The 22,066-nt window shown below is 44.5% G+C and overlaps 1 protein-coding gene across 1 annotated transcript in view; it reads left to right on the top strand.

Moving 5' to 3' along the window:
* cdc42 (cell division cycle 42) overlaps positions 1-2,325 on the top strand; it is a 34,818-nt gene extending 32,493 nt beyond the window's left edge. The window contains exon 6 of the mRNA XM_080215078.1: positions 6-2,325. Within this exon, the coding sequence (XP_080071204.1) occupies positions 6-98 (93 nt within the window). The 3' untranslated portion in view covers positions 99-2,325. The remainder of the gene's footprint in view (positions 1-5) is intronic.
* The last annotated feature ends 19,741 nt before the right edge of the window (positions 2,326-22,066 follow it).

Below are 22,066 nucleotides of genomic sequence, written 5' to 3'. Positions count from 1 at the left end.
TCCAGAAAGGACTAAAGAATGTATTTGACGAAGCGATATTGGCAGCCCTGGAGCCACCAGAACCCAAGAAGAAAAGACGCCCTTGTTCACTGTTATGAGCAGTGTCTGCAGGCTGACATATTGAAGCATTGTTTAAAAAAAAAAAATCATCTTGCAATAACACCCTGCACAAACCACGAGTGCGATGATGGGAGGAATAGAATAGCCAATGGTAAATTTTTTCCCCCTTCTAATGTAACATTTAGTAGTCGATGAATTTTTTTTTTGTTCCTGATTTATTTTCCACTGGATACTTATCCATAAACTAGGTTTTAATCTGCTGTTCTAAAATTCCTTGCCACAAACGAGACTTGCACAGTAATTGCTTCTGTTTAATGATCAACTAATGGCTTTTAAGATGTTGCCACACTCCCAAGTGCCACATCCAACAACCTAGCACGACTGTTCTACTTCTGTATTGTCCTGTTATCACAAGAATAAACCATTGGGTGTCCACGTACCTTTACACTGATTTTAGTGGCAATGTTTTTGGCTAATCTTTCACTTCAAATTTCTCCCACTTTACACTGCTTTTGTGAAATGCTCCCTACAGAAGCAACACAAAATTGTCATTGAGTCACAGTTCAAAGCTGGAAATGAAACTCTTTTGAATTAGATTGTAATTTTACTGCAGTCCCAGTGATGATATGGGCAGTTTAGACTAAGCTAGGTATTGGATCTGAATTCTGTTGGCATCTCAGATGCTTGAGCCATGAAAAGGCGGTTGATGGACTGTTGTGCTTGGGAGTGGCCTGGGAGATACTTGTGCGTAAAAGTGCAGACTGGATTCCTGTGGGAAGAATAAATGCTAAGGATCCTTGTAGAATTCAGTGTTAAAATTTTACCAAATCTTTTGATTTTTTTTTTCCATTTGGAAGTGTCATGTTTCATTGTCCTTGTAACTTTGGTTTAAAAACAAAAGCTTTATTTCATGTTGAGTTCTTTGTATATGCATTTTCAAAATATTAAACTTGTACCTTAATGGCCTTTATTGATGAGTTGTATTGAGATTGATTGCCACTTGGCTCATTTGTCAGCATTCATTGTTAAAGCTATACTGTATGAAAACTTGAGTAAATTAAATGACATTGGCTTTGCCCTGCATCTGTGTACACTGGTATGTTCAGTTAAGATTGCCAGCCAAATTTAATCTCCTTCCAACTGGTTTAGGTTTCAGCAATCAATACCTGACCATTTAATGACCAGTGTCAGTGCTGGCAAATCTAAGCATACCCAATTATTCCCATTAAATATGCATTTTATAGTTACAATTTTCATCTAGAAGCAAATCATTCTTAAATCTGAAGAGGAAAGCATGTTCAAACTGGGGTAGGTCAGAATTCTTGCATGTTCAATTCATTCCTGCACTGTGGGTTCAAACTTGCACACTATTTTGTTAAAAGAATGGGTAGAATAAAATTAAGGCAACAGTTAAGCTTTTGGCAATCTTAAGGCTCAGCCAAAACTACAAACTCTTAAGATCCATGTGATTGTAACTGCACACTGAAACATTGTCACCTGGCATTTGCTTTAAATGAGCTGTAGTCCACATTAGATGCTGCAATAATCTCTCAACCTTCCAAATAGAACCATGTGTTAGGCAAATTAATATTTAATGCCAATGGTGACTCCTGGAAAGGGGGAAATCAGTATACTGGGTGTACACACTGCAGAGTAAGGATCTAAAGGGAGAGGGTGTAGCAAGCTTCATAGATGCTAATGTTGCTGGAAATTACATTTGAGAAGCTGAAGTTGCCTTGTTGTCCTTTCAAGTTGCCTTGTGATGTATTTCATTGCCCTAGTGTATAGGACCTGGTGCAGAGGTATAGTGTCTAAGATTTGCACACCAGATTTCTGTCCCTTGCAAATATACATTTGGATGAAGACCCACTTCATTTGATAAATGACATTCCATACATTTGACCCGAATGGATAGATCTCAAATTGCATTCACATTGGAATTTTAATATGGCTCTCCTTTTCTTTGATCACAGCAAGCATCATAGGTGTTTGCACAGGAAGGACTACAGCAAATGCTGTCACTGGGACCTGTAACACCAGCATTGGAAAATATTAAATGACACTGTAAAATTTCACCCTTAAACTAACCACCGCAATAGATTTAATGGAACTCTTAGCTCTTTAGTACAATAGTGTGGAGAATCTAGTTGTAAGGTATATGTATGGAAACGTTGTTTTGAAGCCTAGTGCTAATTCTAGTCTTGTGTAGCATGTAAGTAATGTATTTTTTCCTACTCAAACATTAAAATGGTACATTTTAATTTTCTCCTGTCTTTAATAGTGTTTTTGGTATCTCGAATTCCCACTTGGAGTGGGAAAAGCATGCCAAAGGTATTGTCTTGAGCTGTTTAACACTGCAGTATTTGACATAACTAATCTCAATGTGCAGCTAAAATTGGTACAAAAGCTGCTGGAAACACTGGCCTATCTGAATAAGAGATATACACTGCTGCTGAGGACCTGATGGTCCCTTGCCTTTTTGTAGAATGCAATCTACTAGTTATCGTACAGACCCTGGGGAGGTGTTGGTTTGTCATCGTCCTCAGTTTCTCTCTGGGCATAGAAACTTGAGCTGTTATGCTCTTTTGTAGAGAACTAACATAATGGATAATATGCTATATTTGAACATGAAGTTTCAGACCTGTTCCATCATAGTTAAAGGAGGAACAAATGGGGGAGAAGGGATTGAACTGATTTGCCCAGCATCACATTTCAGCTGTAAACCACTACCTTCAGATTGTGGAAAAGCTTTTCATGTGGAATGTCTGCATCTCAATACCGTTATTTGGTTTCCTAATGACAACTTTTTTTAATGGCAGATCACAAAGTGGCCCACTAATCCCATTTTTTTTTTTTACTTGAATTGTTGACTATTAGGCCAGTGCCTAGACCGGGGAACTGCAGCAAAAGTGAAAATGCTATTATCAGTCCCTTGACTTTGTTTTTTATTCTGGGGTACAACACTATTTGAATAATAGGCTCAATGGAAGAGTATGAACTGTACATGGCATAATTTGTGGCACAATGGTTAGCACTATTGCCTCTGCCAGGGTACGGTGCCCTGGCCTCGGGAAATCCAGTCGGGTTTATCAACCGCTCCTCCCCAAAGTCAATCCATCAAAATAAAACCCCATGTTCACCGAGAATACATCATAACTGCCTTTAGCCAAATAAATCCAAAGTACTGACTGACACGAGTCTCAGAAACAAGCGTTCGGTCAGTTGTGAATAGGAAAGGTGTTTATTTGTAAAATATTTGTTTTATGACATGTTCTCAGTCTTGGTGCTCCATAATCGAAACGTGTGGAAACCATGTTTCATGGCAGTTTTAGACAAGAAATTTGTGAATCCGGTAAAAATTTAACAGGTGTCACCTGGTCAAAAGGCAGCAGACCTTCTGTGCGGATTTTGTATTGTACACCGTCAGTGCAGGCTTGTATTGCTGCATCTGACTCATTACACATCAGTACTTGGTTCAGTTTTGATTGTATGATCTGCACTTATTTGTAGGGTCCTGGAGTGAGTCACTGAGATAATATGTTGTTCATTGAAGTTACAATGAATTATTGTACAAATTCAGAAATCTAAATAAGAGATAGTAAACTTGAATTTAATTATTTGATTTGCTGTTATGTTATGTGGGATACAGTGAAAATATTGTTTCATGTGAGCTAAACAGACAAAAGCTATCATTCATAGTTACTGATAGGGTGAAGAGAAAGATCAACATAGTGTATGATAGGACCATTCAAAAATCTGATGGTAGCAGGGGAGAACTGTATAGGGCACTGGTGAGGCCGCAGCTGGAGTACTGTGTGCTGTTTTGGTCACCGCACTTATGCAAGGATATTTTGGGCTTAGAGGGAGTGCAGAGGAGGTTTACTAGGCTGATACCGGAGTTGAGGGGGTTGAGCTATGAGGAGAGGCTGAATAAACTAGGCTTGTACTCGTTAGAGTTTAGAAGAATGAGGGGAGATCTCATTGAGACGTATAAGATGATGAATGGGATGGATAGGATAGAGGTGGAGAGGCTCTTCCCGCTCAGAAGGGACAGTAGGACTAGAGGGCATAGCCTCAAGATAAAGGGGGGGGAGCGGTTTAGAATGGAGTTGAGGAGGAACTTCTTCACTCAAAGGGTGGTGAATCTCTGGAATTCTCTGCCCATTGATGTGGTGGAGGCTGCCTTGCTAAATACGTTTTAAGATGCGGGTTGATAGGTTTTTGATAGGCAAGGGGATTAAGGGTTATGGGGAGAGGGTGGGAATGTGGAACTGAGCCACGACAGATCAGCCATGATCTTATTGAATGGCGGGGCAGGCTCGAGGGGCTAGATGGCCTACTCCTGCTCCTATTATGTTATGTCCCAGGTTTGATTCCAGCCTCAGTGACTGGTGCTTGCACGTTCTCCATGTTTGTGGGTTTCCTCCCAGGTGCTTCAGTTTTCTCTCTGTCCAAAGATGTGCAGTCAAGTTGATTGACCATGCTAAATTCCTTAAGTTTCAGGGGAACAAGCAGGGTAAATGTATGTGGGGAGGAAGGGGGGCTGGGCGAGCTAGGGCCTGGGTGGGATTGTTGTCAGTGCAGGCTGAATGGCTTCCTTCTGCACTGTAGAGATTTTATGAATTTCCATAATGCTCTATGAATTGCTCTTGTTAAGCTTGTCCAACTTGATATTCTGACCCAGATCAGTGCATTGCATTGTAATGGTTTGCAAATGACTTCTACATGCCTTGCTTTAACTTTTCCACTTTATAATATTGTACTAGAGGGCAGGTTACTGGAATGAGAAGTTGGAGTTTTTTTTACTAGTAGATTTGCCTGTGACAGTTTAAGTTCAGAAACATACCCAAAATAATCCTGTAATGGGGAAGGTGGATATGGCATTGAAAGGAAAAATATCTTGTGCATCTTGATTTGAAGCCATGTCAAGAGAGCTTGATTTTGACTGTGCATTGTGGGGAATTAGTGATCATTCTTCCTAGTCTGTATGGAAGGGTTCCTGAATAACTAACTACATCTGAGGATATCTTGGTATATATCCTGGTGTAGTTTGGATGAAGGTATTAGTAGTTTGTTTTCTTTTTGGTGAGAGTCTGGATGCTCAGATTGAAAGTGTCAATCCTGCACATGAATAAGAAATATACCACCCCTTCCTCCTCTACATGCCTGACCTAAAATGACATGTAGATTTTGCTGTTCCATAAATGTTCTAATCATAAGTGATGCACACACTCTCCAGATCAACATCTGGACAAACCATTGACAAACTTGGCCATCCTTACAAGATTTGGTAAACCAGAACAGGTTGTTGTTGATAATTCAGTAAATGGTATTTGACACAAAATCCTGCATCTTTTTATTATCCATCAGCCAGTGGATTTGCTGAAAGGTTCATACAATCTTTAACATTTCTTTAAAAGCTTCAAAAGAGCAAGGTTTGTTACCAAGTAGTTTGAATACTATTTGGCATCTTGTGGCAACACTACCCAAAGTTTACACCTATTGTAAGTTGACTGATAAATTTTATTACCTCCCAAAACTTCAGAGAAAGCAGAACAGCAACAACCATTTCAAGTTACTAAATGAGAAGCGAGGGCACATAGCACTCATTTCAGCAAGAAATTGAATGTATGCACATAATTATGGCATGAGTGAGAATTGGGTACCAGCCATGCTTTTAGCAAAGAGAACAGATCCAATTGTTTATACTGCTCAAACTAGAGGAATGAGTTTGATGCTGTGCTCATCAATTGTCATCTCGATGGTACTTCTAGAGATTGGGATAATCAATAACTTTAATCCCTAGTGTTGTGAACACTGAAAAATGTAAAGTCGCCAAGGTTCCAGATGACCAAAGGCTGTTCTCTCCTTTTTGAGGGGGAGAGCTGACTGGAGGTGTTTCTAACCTGGATGATCACCACACCTTAGACAAGGGTCAAGGTTGAGAAGGTGGGGTTGTCATGAATAACCACAACCATTATGGCAATTGAACCCTTGCTGTTATCACTTTACATCACAAACCAGCTATCCTGTCAACTGAGTTAACCAACTGCCCAATACTACTATATTGAATTTGAGTTGTCTAACTGTGTCTGTACTACTTATACCAGGTGAGAATGATGCAGAGTTCGTTCTGAGACAAACAGCATCTACTAAAGTTCCAAAGCTTAGGATTAAGGACAGGTAAATTCCAGAATATTGCATACAACCAAAACGTGATAGACATCCTGATTAGTTTTAACTATAACTAATGGTTTTAAAGCTTAAGTACAGTTAGTGTCACAAGTAGGTTTTACAGTAATGAAGTTATTGTGAAAACCCCCAATCACCACACTCCAGCACCTGTTTGGGTATACTGATGGAACCAGTGCATCTTTCCAACCATGGGAGGAAAGCAGAGCACCTGGAGGAAACCCATACAGACTTGGAGAACATGCCAATTTCATGCACAGTGACCCAAGCTGGGCAACAAACCTGGTTTATTGGTGCTGAGACAACAATGTGCCCCCTGTGTTGTAATTCTTCATGACCACAGAAGTAAAAGGGGAGGAATGTTACATGTTTAAGTAGTTGCATGATTGCTTTCTATCATAAGACATAGGAGCAGAATTAGGCCACTCAGCCCATCAAGTCTGTTCTGCCATTCAATCATAGTTGATATTTCCCCTTTTTCTCCATAACCCTGATCCCTTTATTAATCAAGAGCCTATTTATCTCTCTCTTTAAAGTCACTCAATGACTTGGCCTCCACAGCCTTCTGCAGCAGACTTCCACAGATTCATCTCTCTCTGGCTGAAGAAATTCCTCCTCATCTGTTTTAAAGCATCATCCCAATAGCCTGAGGTTGTGCTCTCCGGTTCTAGTTTCCTACTAGTGGAAACATCCTATCCTATTCGGGCCTTGCACTATCTTGAGAGTTTCAATAAGATCCCTTCCTCATCATTCTAAACTCTGACTGTAGACCGAGTCCTCAATCGTTCCTCATTAGACAAGCTGTTCATTCCAGGGATCATTTTTGTGAACCTCCTCTGGACCCTTTCCAAGGCCAGCACATCCTTCCTTAGGTACGGGGCCCAAAACTGCTCTCAATACTCCAAATGGAGTCTGACCATTATACAGCCTCAGAAGTACATCCCTGCTCTTATGTTGTAGCCCTCTTGATGTAAATGCTAACACTGCATTTACTGCTGACTGAACCTGCACATTAACCTTAAGAGAATCTTGAATAATGACTCCTGAGTCCTTTGTGTTTTGGGTTTTCTTCTAAGCATTTCCCCGTTTAGAAAATAGTCTAGCCTCCACTCCTTCCAAAATGCACAACCTCATGCTTTTCCACATTGTATTCCATCTGCCACTTTGCCCACTTTCTCTTAACCTGTCCAAGTCCTTCTGCAGCATCCACCTGCCCACTTCCTTTTAAGACTGTTTCAGATTCTGTTCTCTGCAGTCCTGAGAATATCTTTCAATAAACCTGTTGTGCATTACTTTGAATCTATGTGCAAACCACATCTTGTTTAAAACCCACAACCCTAACAGAGGACATCGTGTTCTATATTTACAAACCATCCAAGGCAGAGTTCCTTGTGTCCCTTACCCCAGACTTCGCTCCTACAGAAGAGCACTTGCAGTGAGAACTGTATCAAGGTCTATGCACAGCTAGATTTGTTTCAACGTATCTTCTATACATTCCAAAGAGTAAAGAAACAAACGCTAGACTCTTAAGAGATTCAGAGACTGCAAGGAACTGCAAAAAGTCGTGAATGTAGCCCAATCCATCATGTAAACCAGCCTCCCATCCATTGACCATCTACACTTCCTGCTGCCTCCAGCAAAGCAGCCAGCTTAACTAAAGACCCACACACCCTGGACATTTTCTCTTCCACCACCTTCCGGTGGGGAAAAGATACAAAAGTTTGACATCACGTACTAACTGACTCAAGAATAGCTTTTTTCCCTCCTGCTGTTAGACTTTTGAATTTGCATTAAGTTGATCTTTGTTTACACCCTAATTATGACTGTAACACTGCATTCTGCACTCTCATTTCCTTCTGTATGAATGATATGTTTTATCTGCATAACACTCAAACAATACTTTTCACTGTTAATACATGACAAATCAAATCAAATTTGCTAGTCTGCAGTTTAGTATTTATAATGTATTCTAACAATCTCAACCGTTAGAAATTTAAAACATTACTTTCAGACAGGTATGAAGTTACCTGTTCCATCATCGTTTCTGGTGCTGCTTTCCGAGGGGAAAATCAAGCTGTGGATTGGCAACGCAGCAATCATCTGGATAGTAAATCAAATCATAATCATGGGTGAACTTATTTTAAAAAAAAACCTGTTGGACTTCTTACTGTGTTTACCCCAGTCCAATGCTGGCATCTCCACTTCTTGAACTTATTTAAACCAGTATTCTAGCGGTGTACAGTAGACAATGTCAATTTTTACAAGAACGTTCTTCTCAAGAAGGAATTATTTGACATCCGAGCTATTCATATCAAAAGGACTAAATCAAGATTAACCCACAACCGCCACTTGCTTCTGTACAAATTGGATACGAGATACCTTTCTCTTCTTGAGCTTTGTGTGAGCAGAATCCCCAAAGTATGTTATGAAGGCCAATAGTTTAAGTTTTGGCATTAGTGTGAGGATAAGGTGGTTTATTCCAGTTGTGATTTCTATTGCTACACAAGGAAGCTTCTATTAAAACAAACTGTAATTTAACAATAACAAATGAATTGGCTTAACTTTTACCAATTGAAATATTCAAACATGATAGGTTAACAGTTAAAATTGCATCATCTTTAGTTCCAATGTCAGCAATATTCCTCTTAGACTTAAACTTCCTTCAAAACCGGTTAGCAAACAACACAAGTTTTTACTTGTTAACAGGCTGAGAGCATCACTAGAGAGAGAGTGCAACAGAGAGGTACCTGTCTTTCGACAGGTCCAAGACAATAGCCTCAAGAGAAGAGACAGGGACAGAACCAAGCAGAAGCTGCCCTTTTTTCTCTGTAAGCTTAGCTTTGCCCCTTCACGTGACTCTGCCTCTGTCAATCAACATAACCAAAACCCTGCTCTGAAACTCGAGGGGGGGTGGGGGGAGGAGGAGAAAGCAAATGTATTTACTCAGATTAAATAAATGCCCCATTGGCTAAAATCAAACATTAGCCTGCATTCTCAGCAAGTGAACTGCCTGGTGCAGAGCTGAATGGTAAACATACCCCTCACAAGAAACATGATATTGCTACATTTCTTAAAGGCAGTGTGGAAGGGTCCATCAAGCTTGCACAGCTCTCTGACAGACCCCCACATATTTCCTATGGCTAATCCACCTAATGACATCTTTGGATACTAAGGGGCAATTTAGCATAGCCAATCCACCTAACCTGCAGTATCATTTGTTTGCCCTTTTGAGGGGGGGAGTGGGGAGAGGTTGCTGGTTAGGCATGTTTCTGTTTGGCCACAACGACTGCTTTTTCATGTCTTATATGCAACTGAGCCCAGGAATGCACAGCATTTGGAAAAACAGGAGCAGGAATAGACCATCTGGCCTTTTGAGTCTACTCCGCTATTCACTAGGATCATAGCTGATCATGCAACTCGGCAACGTGTTCCTGCTTTCCCCCTATATCCTTTCACCCCCCCAGGCCTATATTTAACTCACTGGGTTGAATGTTCCCTTGGTGCCGCACAGTGCCGGGGACCCAGGTTGAATTCTGACCTTGGGTGACTCTCAATGTGGAGTTTGCACATTGTGTTTGTGTGGGTTTCCTCCGGGTGCTCCAGTTTCCTTCCAGGGTTACGGGTATAGTAGCTGGATAAGATGCTCTGTCAGCGAGTTGGTGCAGACTCAAGGGCTTGAATGGCTCCTCCTGGACTGAATGTCATTCTATGACAAACTTTTTGAAAACACTGTTTTGGTCTCAATTGTTTTCTGTGGTGGAGAATTTTCACAGGTTAGTCACACTGCTGTGAGGCAGCAATATTAATCACTGTGTCACTGTACTGTCCTAAGACTCGAACCCTGTCTGGCCTCTCTGGTCAACGTAAAAGATCACATGGGTTATGTACTGTAAGCCACTGCATCGCTGTTTGATTATTCACGTGATGTGTAGGGACATCATTTGAGACATTTGTGGGTTTTGCCTCTTTTCCATCCTGACCTGTAGCGACCTAATAAAGCCCCACCAACTGGATAAGTAACCCACCATGGCAACAGTTTCATCCTTTCATTTTGTACAAAGGAGCTGACCATTTTAATATTTATTCCTGAATCTGTGTTTTAAAAAAAAGTATTATCTGGTTAAATTGCAAGGCTGTTTGATGGAGTTTATTGTGCCCCAGTTGGCTGCTGTGTTTTCTATGTTGCAGCAGTCACCACACTTCACATCTCATCAGTATAAGGTGCTTTAAGAAGTCTGGCGATCGTGATGAGAAGTGGGATATAAACATGTGATCTTCTGCATTGTAGAATTCCTAAAGTGCAGAAGAGGCCATTTGGCCCATCAAGTCAAAGAACAAAAAACAGCCCGGGAAACAGGTCCTTCGGCCCAACGAGCCCGCACTGCCATCTTAACACCAGTCCCCCCCCCTCCACCCATGACCCTTATCTAATGTTTTATGGCCATCCACATTGAGGGGGACTAATTTAGGGACAATTTATTACTGCCAATCAGCCTAATAGCACATCTTTGGGGTGTGGGAGGAAACCGGAGAAAACTCACGCAAGCACAGGGAGAATGTGCAAGCTCCCACAGACACCGGCCCAAATCCATGTGTCTGCATAGCAATCAGTGATAGTCACTGAGCTGTCGGCTTGCCCAGTATCTGGTCCAGTTTAGGCGCACACTAACGACATGAAGCACTAGGCCAATCTCGAACAACCAAGAGCAGCCCAAGTAAGACCCATTGTGTGTATGCCCCTCGTTGGACAACAAGGTGGACCGACTTAAAACCTGTGAATGAAAAGAGAAAAAAAAACATTATTATTGTACCATATACCTTACCAGGGATGCCCCAATGCTAATGACCCTTATTTAAAACAATCTCCTATATCCACCCATCTCCAACCTGCTCATGTGCCTGTCTAAGTTACTCTTAAACAACTCTAGCGTGCTTGCCTCCACCGCCTTACTTGGCAGAGCATTCCATACCCCCACTACCCTCTGTGTGAAAAACCTCTCTCTAATATCTGTGTTATACCTCTCCCCCCTCACCTTAAGCCCATGTCCCCATGTCCTGTGAGTCCCTCTCATAGGAAATAGCTTACCTCTGTTTACTCTGCACCAGCTCTCTGGTATCATAGAATCCCTGCAGTGCAGAAGGAGGCCGTTTAGCCCTTCAGGTCTGCACTGACAATTCTACCCAGGCCCTATCCCCACTCCCCCGCATATTTACCCAACTCATCCCTCTAACCCACACATCCTTGGAACCAAGGGGCAATTTAGCACGGACAATGTACTTAACCCTCACATCTTTGGACTTGGGAGGAAACGTGCTGACCCAAGTTGGGAATGGAACCCAGGTCCCTGAAGCTTTGAGGCAGCAGTGCTAGCCACCATGCCACCCTCTCAGAGCCCTACACATTTACCATGGCTAATCCACCGAATGAGACATCTTTGGAGACCAACGGGCAATTTAGCATGGCTAATCCACCTAACCTGCACATCTTTGGATACTAAGGGTCAATTTAGCATAGCCAATCCACCTAACCCGCACATCTTTGGATACTAAGGGTCAATTTAGCATAGCCAATCCACTTAACCTGCACATCTTTGGATACTAAGGGTCAATTTAGCATGCCCAATCCACCTAACCTGCACATCTTTGGAGACTAAGGGTCAATTTAGCATAGCCAATCCACCCAAATCTGCCCATCTTAGGACATTGAGGGTCAATTTAGCATGCCCAATCCACCTAACCTGCACATCTTTGGGGGTGTGGGAGGAAGCCAGAGCAGCCAGAGGAAACCCATGTAGACATGGAAGAATGTGCAAGCTCCACACAGACAGTCACCCGAGGCCAGAATTGAACCCGGATCTCTGGCGCTATGAAGCCGCGGTACTAACCTCTGTGCCACCAAACCGCCCATGTTTTCTGGTTGATTTATACTCTTCTGCAACGGTGCTTTGATTGTTCATCTGTGGTCTAAAAACACAGCTTAGAAAGTAAAATAAATGGATTGGATTATTGAAATACAATATCTAGAAAATAAGGATCAGTTCTAACCTGTATATTTGGGTTGGAAATACTGAACTGATTGCTTGCTAGTTTAAGGCTGAACATGTACAAAGGAAGTGAGTCTGTGTGCGTGTTTGTGGTTTTCTTGCAGGTTTCGAGAATACTTGTATTCAGCAGCATCGGAAATGTTTTAATTTCTTTGCACAATGCTGCTCTTCAGTCAGAGACAAGTCAGACTGCTTCTGAAGCACTAGTGAGTTTTCGATCTTTTGGGAACTGTAAGAATAACTTCAGCCATCACCAGCTATCAGCAGAGAATAGCATATTTTCAACTCATTTTTAAAATTCATTTATGGGGTGCGATGCCCTTGTGAAGGTGGGGGTGAGCTGCCTTCTCGAACAGCTGCACCCACAGTGCTGTTAGGGAGGGAGCTCCGGGATATCGATCCAGCGGCTGCAAAGGAATGGCGATATATTTTCAAGTCAGAGCGATGGGTTGTTTGGAGGGGAAATTCCAGGTGGTGGTGTTCCCAAGTTCTTGTTGCCCTTGTCCTTCTAGATGGTAGTGGTCATGCGTTTGGAAGATGCTGCCTAAGGAGCCTTGGTGAGTTCCTGCAGTGCATCTCGTAGATGGTACACACTGCAGCCGCTCTGGTAGCGTGAGGGACTGTGGAAGGGATGCCAATGGAGCAGGCTGCTTTGTCCTGGATGGTGCTGAGTTTCTCAAGTGTTGTTGGAGCTGTACCCATCCAGGCAAGTGGAGAGTATTCCATCACACTGCTGACTTGTGCCTTGTTGGTGGTGGATAGGATTTGGGGAGTCAGGAGGTGAGTTACTCACTGCAGGGTTGCCAGCCTCTGACCTCCTCTTGTAGCCAATAGTACTTGCATTCATTCTGCAAAGGAAATCCTGCCCTCATTTCTGAATGTAAAAGGATGCAGACACTTTTTTTAATTTGATTTATTATTGTCACATGTATTAACATTATTGTTTCTTGCACCCTATGCAGACAAAACATACCGTTCATAGAGAAGGAGAGGAGAGAGTGCGGAGTGTAGTGTTACAGTCATAGCTAGGGTGTGGAGAAAGATCAACTTAATGCAGGGTAAGTCCATTCAAAAGTCTGATAGCAGCAGGGAAGAAGCTATTCTTGAGTCGGTTGGTACGTGACCTCAGACTTTTGTATCTTCTTGACGGAAGAAGGTGGAAGAGAGAATGTCCAGGTGTGTGGGGCCCTTGATTATGCTAGGGGGAGTGTAGACAGAGTCAATGAATGGGAGGCTGGTTTGCGTGATAGATTGGGCTACATTCATGATCTTTTGCAGTTCTTTGTGGTTTTGGGCAGAGCAGGAGGCATACCAAGCTAGCACCTTGTTTCACATCCTGTCCACAAACCTAATGGAGCTTATTTGGGACAGAGCAGAGTTTGAGCACAAGTCCCAATCTCCCGACTCACTCCTCTAGCTAGTGGGGAGAGCGCTTACCTTGTATCTCTGCTGCTGGCCATAAGTTGTTCTCTAACTCAGTCTGCTGAGATCCAGTGGGAAGATTCTCTCCTGGATGTTGCCCTATACACCCCTCTTGTATGCTTCAGATAGTGCCTGACATATTAAAATGCTGAATGGCACAGACTCGGTGATGGAGGGAATTTTGGGCCAAGGAGGACACAACGGATTGGCAAAGGGAGGACTCTACAGCGGACTGGCAAAGGGAGGACTCTACAGCGGACTGGCAAAGGGAGGACAGAGTGAGCTGGCAAAGGGAGGACTCTACAGCGGACTGGCAAAGGGAGGACTCTACAGTGGACTGGCAAAGGGAGGACTCAGCAGATCGGCAGGGGGAGGACAGCATAGCCTGGTTATTGGGACCCGGTGATGCCCGCTGTGGAATCCCACCAGCTGCTTTATGAGGCTTTGACTCCTGAGGGGTACAATCCTTTTCCCTCCCTCACCCACAAGTGCGATGGCAGTGGAGAAAATACTAGAAGCTGCTGCACATCTTGTGGGAACTGACTTGTAGTGCCCTGTCATCCCCTCCTGCAGCTCAGCTTGATAAGATGGAAGGGCCTCTGACAGCACCCTCCACACTCAATTAGGTGAGGCTCTCCCAAATCTCCAGCTTCCTTCCATCCGAATGACGTGAGCACTCGCCAAGCAGGGCAGGTGGAGAGCCGGTACAGTCTCATCCGGACTGCAGAGTGACCCTGAGGCCTCGATTCCTGGATAATCATACGGACCATGTGGAGGAACCAAGAGTAAACTTAAACACTCACTTAACCTGCTCTGTCTGTGGGCTGCAGGGTAGGGTACCTCCGTCTTTTGGGTGAGATGTTAAGACGTGGTCCTCTGTGACCTGAGGTAGACATGAAAGATCTGTAACGCTATTTGAGGAAGGGCAGCGGAATCTCCCTCTGGTCTGGCAAACATCTCTATTGCAATGTGACTGAGTCAAATGCTCCGCTCATTGCTGTGGATGGGATCTTGCTGTGCTTTCCTCATTACAACAATGACAACAGCCCAAGTACTCCACTGACTAAAGTTCTTTGGGGTGTCCTGACTTCAAGGAGGGGCCTGGAGTAATTCCAATTTTTTTTCCCCTCCAATTTTCCATTGTATCTCTCTCTCTCACCTTTCTCGGTCTCCGACCTTCCCTGATAGGAATGGTAGGCCATTCAGCCCCTCAATCCTATTCCACAATTCAATCAGGAGGTTCACCGGGTAGATTCTGGGGGGTAAAAGGGTTGGTAGATGAGGAGAGATTAAACAGGTTGGGTTTATACTGGCTGGAGTTCAGAAGGATGAGAGGGGACGTGATCGAGCTATATAAAAATTCTAAAAGGGATTGATGAAGTCAATGTAAACCAAATGTCTCCTCTTATGGGGCAATCTAGAATGAGAGGCCACAGGTATACGTTGAGAGATGGTAGATTTAACACTGAGTTGAGGAGGAACTACTTCTCGCAGAGGGTGGTAAATTTGTGGAACTCGCTGTCCTGTAGCGCAGTGGAGTCTGAATCATTGGTTTCAAGAAGGAGATGGATATATTTCTGATTAAAAAAAACAGATAAGGGGAACAGGTGGGGAGATACATTTGAGACCAGGGATAGATCAGCCATGACCTGATTGAATGGCGGAGCAGGCTCAAAGGGCTGAATTTGCCAACTTTTGCTCCTAATCCCCATGTTCCCATCTTTCAATTTTCCTGTGTTCAATGAGATTGAGGCTGATCTGTGAACCTGCCTCCACACACCCTCCCGTGTTTGACACCCTTCAACATCTCTGATTCACAGAACTCTACAATTCGCAGATTTAAAATGAATTGACCCCAAAACGTGTGGAGAATGTTTTCTGATTTCACTGTGGAATTAGCTGGCTCCAACCTTCATACCATGTCCCCTTCCTCAACTTCCTCTCTTCACCCGAATGGATCCTCGCGAGAAATGTCATCAAATCGCCCCCTGCACCTTGGCAGTGCCAGAGAGTACAAGCTGAGATTGCGCAATCTCACCTCATCATTTAACCCTTGGAGCCCCCAGTGTCAGGCCAGAGAATCTACGCTGCACTCCCCCCCAAGGTCTCTGCTGATCTGAAGTGGGTTCAGAACTGAGCAGGCCCAGTGTTTTGTATAGCTGTGGTGTATCTTCTAACCACATGGGTGGCACGGTAGCACAGTGGTTAACACTGCTGCCTCACAGCGCCAGACACTTGAGTTCGATCCCCGGCCTGAGTCACTGTCTGTATGGAGTTTGCACATTCTCCCCATGTCTGCTGGGTTTCCTCTGGGTACTCCGCTTTCCTCCCACAGTCCTAAAGACGTGCTGGTTCGGTGCATTGGCCATGCTAAATTCTCCCTCAGTGTCCCCGAGCAGGCGCCAGAATGTGGCGACTAGGGGGTTTTCACAGTAACTTCACTGCAGTGTTAATGTAAGCCTACTTGTGACACTAATAAATATATAGATAAACTTGTTCCAATCCACTCCATATAAAGATCAGCATTCCATCAGCCTTTCTATTGCCTTTTCAGGCTTTGAAATTGAAATCATTGAAATCCTGCAGTACAGAAAGAGGCCTTTCAGCCCATCGAGTCCACACCAACCACAATCTCACCCAGGCCCTACCAACATATCCCTACATATATACCTGCTAATCTCTCTAACCTACACATCTCAGGACACTAAAGGGCAATTTTAGCATGGCCAATCAACCTAACCCACACATCTTTGGACTTTGGGAGGAAACTGGAGCAACTGGTGGAAACCCACGCAGACACGGGGAGGATGTGCAAACTCCATACAGACAGTGACCCGAGCCGGGAATCAAACCCAGGTCCCTGGAGCTGTGAGGCTGCAGTGCTAACCACTGTGCTACTGTGCAGCTGTCCATCATCCCTAATCTCCATCTCCTTCTGCCCCGCCAATCCCCTAAGCAGTTCAATCATTTTCCTTCAAATCCATGAACCTCAACTTTGGCCAACTGTCTCTCCTGGGCACTTCATTGAATGCTATTGGGAAGTCGATGCAGACATTAAAAGTTAAAGTTTATTTATTAGTCACAAGCAAGGCTTGTTAACACTTTAATGAAGTTGCTATGGAAATCCCCGAGTCGCCACACTCCAACACCTGTTCAGGTACACTGAGGGAGAATTAAGCATGGTCAATGCATCCTAACAGCATCTCTTTTGGACTGTGGGAGGAAACCGGAGCAACCCCACACAGACACAGGAGAATGTGCAGACTCCATACAGACAGTGACCCTAGCTGGGAATTGAACCCAGGTCTCTGGTGCTGTGAGGCCACAGTGCTAACCACTGTGCTACTGTGCCTGTCTGCTGTGTCAGTTGCTTTTTCAAAAAGTTCATTTTCCCTTTCAAAATCCTTGCTGGTTCTCTGATACACTGAACGTTTTCAAGGTGTTTGGTCACTCCATCATTAATTATGCACGAGTAATTTTTCCATAACAATATTAGATTACTGACCTATAATTCCCTGATTTCCCTTCTTACCTTTCAGGGTGATGTGTGCAATTTTCCACTTCAAATTAACAGTTCTTTACTGAAGCGAGAGACCTTTGAGAGATCTCTTTCCTCTCTCTTTTTCTCTATTTCTCACTCCTTCTCTCCCAGTCATAGTGAGGGTTTTTTTTTCTTTTTAAATGTTATTTCTTTCTCAGAGTTACAAAATCAGTGCCCAGAGAGGACAGAGCGAGCCCTTAATCCACCTCCTTGCTTGCTCCAAAACCAGTTCAAATTGGATCTGATTCATTGTATTACACCTGATGCCACGCTTGATTCTGTGTTTGATCTTAGCCAGAAGGCCAAGATGGTGAGTGTTCCAGTGTCTGACCCTTTCCCATCTGTGCCGAGTTAGTGTGTCCCAGCTGGGAGTGTATTAGTGTACCACAGCTAACCTCGGTGAGCCCAGACTGACCAAGTGAGAGCTGATGTTGTCTTGCTTGCCGGAATTGGGGTGTACCCACATTTGTGTTGGCACAACTGAGATGCCCATCCTGACTGAGTGGCTAATAAATTAGAGCAACATCAAACCTTGATAGATAATGGTGTCCTTGGGAGATGATGGACTGTGCCCGGAGTGTATGTCACTTCTGGATTGGGCATCATCTATCGTGGGGGTAGAGGGCGATGTGTGTGTGGCAGATCCTTCCATAGCTGGCACAGATGAAAGGTTTTGGCTCAAGATTGACCGATTTTACTTCTTCTGACAAGTTCTCTTTTCTACTATGTAGTCACCTCTTTTACTCTTTGTTTTTTCACACCCTACCTGATAGCTAGTCTCCAGGCAACTCAAGTCAGTAGGGAGGACGTCCCACACATCAGCTCCAATCCCAGTCAACTTACTGTCTTGCTTACAGCCATCCTTGTATCACAGATATGGGCAAACTGTTGGTCTTGTGCCAAAAGCAAGCTTGACTTAGGGCACTTCTTTGGGGATGTGATGGGGATCTAGAATCGTAGAATCCAACAGTGTAGGAGGAGGCCATTCCGCCCATCGAATCTGCACTGACCACAATCCCATCCAGGTCCTATCCCCATAACCCCATGCGTTTACCCTAGCTAGTCCCCCTGACACTAAGGGTCAATTTAGCATGGCCAATCCACCTAACCAGCATATCTTTGGACTGTGGGAGGAAACCGGAGCACCTGCATGGGAGGAAACCCACGCAGACATGGGGAGAATGTACAGACTCCGCACAGTCACCCGAGACCGAGAATCGAACCTGGGTCCCTGGTGCTGTGATGTAGTAGTGTTAACCACTGTGCCACCTGGCTCACGCGACCCAAACCAGTCTGTTGATGACCTGAATGGGAGTATTTTTAAATGAAACAAAAGTTCCTCAAAAGAAATTGGCCGTAGATTTTAAACAGCTTGTTGGATCCGTCACTCTGACAAACCTCTTGAAGTTTTGCAAGGGCTCCTTGAGGAGCCAAATATTCGATGTGATCAGGTGGGGCTATCACTGGGCCAACGGGTGGAATTACACCAGAATAACCCAAGAACATTCTCAAACCAGGCTTCTGATGTAAAGAAGGGGGGGGTGGTGGGGGTGGGGGGTGTGGGGCAGGGTGGGGTGGGGGAGGTGGGTCTGATCATTCATGTACTCCCCCCATCGCCTCCAACTGAAAACTCCCAAGGAAAGTGCCCAGAAACCGAATTAATCCAGACTGTGCTTGAGCTGCCCACTTTCCTCTGCGATTTGCCAGCAGCTTTGTTGTGGTTTAGCTATTCAACTGTGGGTGGCATTGCTGAGGATCTCAATAACCCTCCTCACCTGGATGTCCATGTACTGTTCCCTCCCTGCAGGGACCATGGGGACAGTGATCAGGAGTAAGAATTACCACCACCCCCACCCCCCCCAACCCTCCTCAACCTCCCATTTTCCTCATCCAAGAATGATGATAAAACAGGATGTAGTTACTTGGCTTTATATTAGGCCCTTCATGACTGCCGGATGTCACCAAATGCCTCGGCCAATGAAGCAGTCAAATCTGGACAATGTCCAAGTCTGGGATGATAAGTGGCAAGTAACATTTGCTCTACACAAATGCCAGGCAATGACCATCACCAATAAGAGACACTCTAACCACTGCACCTTGACATTCAATGGTGTTACCCTCACTGAATCCCCCAGTGTCAACATCCTTGGGGTTACCATTGACCAGAAACTCAACTGGACTCACCACATAAACACAACGGCTACAAGAGCAGATTAGAGGCTAGGAATACTGCAGCAAGTAACTCACCTCCTGACTCCCCAAAGCCTATCCACCATCTACAAGGCACAAGTCAGGAGTGTGATGGAATACTCTCCACTGGCCTGGATGGGTGCAGTTCCAACAACACTCAAGAAGTTTGACACCATCCAGAACAAAGCAGCCCACTTGATTGGCACCCCTTCCACAAACATCCACCCCCTCCACCACCGTGCTCAGTTGTAGCAGTGTGTACTATCTACAAGGTGCACTGCAGCAATTCACCAAAGATCCTTGGACAGCACCTTCCAAAGCCACAATCACTTCCATCTAGAAGGACAAGGGCAATAGATACATGGGAACACCATCAAGTCGCTCACCATCCTGACTTGGAAATATATCGCCATTCCTTTGCAGTCGCTGGGTCAAAATCCTGGAATTTCCTCCCTAATGATATTGTGGGTCAACGATGCCCATGTTCCAGGAATGAATAAAAAAAAGTATTTTCAAAGTGCACTCACTATTTTAATGCAGGAAACAAAGGCTATTCATTAGTGTCACAAGCAGGCTTACATTAACACTGCAATGAAGTTACTGTGAAAATCCCCTAGTTGCCACTCTCTGGTGCCTGTTCGGGTAGTCTGAGGGAGAATTTAGCATGGCCAATGCGCCTAACCAACACATCTTTCAGACTGTGGGAGGGAACCAGAGCACCCGGAGGAAACCCACGCAGACATAGGGACAATGTGCAGACTCCACACAGACAGTGACCCAAGCCGGGAATTGTACCTGGGTCCCTGGCACTTTGGCAGCAGCGCTAACCACTGTGCCACTGTGCGGCCCTAGGCCAAACTTTACAGCAGCCAACCCCGTACTCGGGCTGAGATCAGCCAACATCATGGGTGTGTTAGCTGCAGCAAAATTGTCAAGGAAGGCATAAGTGGGTTCACTCAAACATCACGCAGAGGGAAACCTTTCCCCATTGCCCAGTGGAGGCGCAATAGCACAAAGCACCACCAGATGTCAGTAGATGCCCACATTGTCAAGCAGGCTCTGAGCACAGTGATTAACTACTCTGAATCTTTGCCATGTTGCATTGTGATCCAGTTCAGTTTCAATCTCCCAAAGCGCTCTCGTCATATCAAAGTATAGCCTTGTCTGTTAAAAATTCATTCGTTGATAATAAGGCTTGATACAGGCTGTGAGTTATTCCCTCTCATTCCTTTCGTTACATCCTTACAAAGTCAGCATCCAATTATTTATCGCGCTGACACCCTCACCTTGCAGTGATTTGTCTGCTTGACAGATGCAGAAATTTTACCCCCTTCACAAGTGACCGGCTAAAAGATCAAAGTATCTTTTCTCTGTTTAAATAAAGCACGATCCTCCTTTATTTGATGGGGGGGGTGGGGGTGACGTTCAAACGATGATGCATGTTGGGGTCCTGTTTAAGATGACTCACCTACACCCAGTAAACTTTTTAGTGTCACAAGGAGGCTTACATTAACACTGCAATGAAATTATTGTGAAAATCCCCATGTCGCCACACTCCGGTGCCTGTCTGGGTACATTGAGGGAGAACTTAGCACGACCAATGCACCTAAACAGCGCGTCTTTTGGACTGTGGGAGGAAACCGGAGCCCCCGGAGGAAACCCATGCAGACATGGGGAGAATGTGCAGACTCTGGACAGACAGTGACCCAAGCTGGGAATCGAACCTGGGTCCCTGGCTCTACGAGGCAGCAGTGCTAACCACTGTGTCATCCCATGTGCATTGTGGATGGCTTAGTGTCATTCCCCTTCCTTTTCTCCAAACCTCTGAGCATTGTTTCTGTTCAAATAATCATCTAATACCCTTCTGAATGCCTCGATTAAACCTGCCCCCACCACACTCCCAGTCAGTGCATCCCAGACCCCAACCGCTGGCTGTGTGAAGAAGTTTTTCTCTCGCATCACATTTGTTTCTTTTGCAAATCACTTTCAATCTGTGCCCTCTCACTCCTGATCCTTTTATGAGGGGGAACAGTTTCTCTCTGTCCACTCTGTCCAGCTCCATCATAATTTTGAACATCTCTATCAAATCTCCTCTTAACCTTCTTCTCTCTGAGGAGGACAGTCCCAACCTCTCCAATCTACCCTCACAACTGAAGTTTCTCATCCAAGCAACCGAGATCATCTGTTTTGGTCACAAGATACACATTGCTCCGGATACAGGGAGAGTTCTCCCGATCTTCTACAGGTTAGTGTCGAGTGTTTGTTACCAATTATCCTGAGGCAGCGTCTCAGTTTAACGTTTCATTTGACAGACAGCACCTCTGACCGAGCGGCACTCCCTCAGCACTGCACTGACCCATCAACCTAAAATGTCTCATTGCCTTACCCAGGATTAGCCCTGAACTCACAGCCTCGTGATCCAGAGATGAGCCGAGGAAGGCCGACTAGGAACGTCTTCTGCGCCGTCAGGGTCACATTTCCGTCAAAGAATGGGGGCGGGAGGGAGGGATGAGGGGAATTTCTTTTTTTATGCAGTGAGTTGTGGAGGCCTGAAAGGCACTGCCTGAAAGCAACTTTAGAAAGAGGAATTGAATATCCGTATGAAAAGAGAAAATAA

Source organism: Carcharhinus amblyrhynchos, chromosome 30 (assembly GCF_965287045.1).
Source record: "Carcharhinus amblyrhynchos chromosome 30, sCarAmb.v2.hapA, whole genome shotgun sequence".
NCBI lineage: Eukaryota > Metazoa > Chordata > Chondrichthyes > Carcharhiniformes > Carcharhinidae > Carcharhinus > Carcharhinus amblyrhynchos.
The sequence above is the reverse complement of the archived record's forward strand: the minus strand, read 5'-3'. Positions and strand labels throughout refer to the sequence as shown.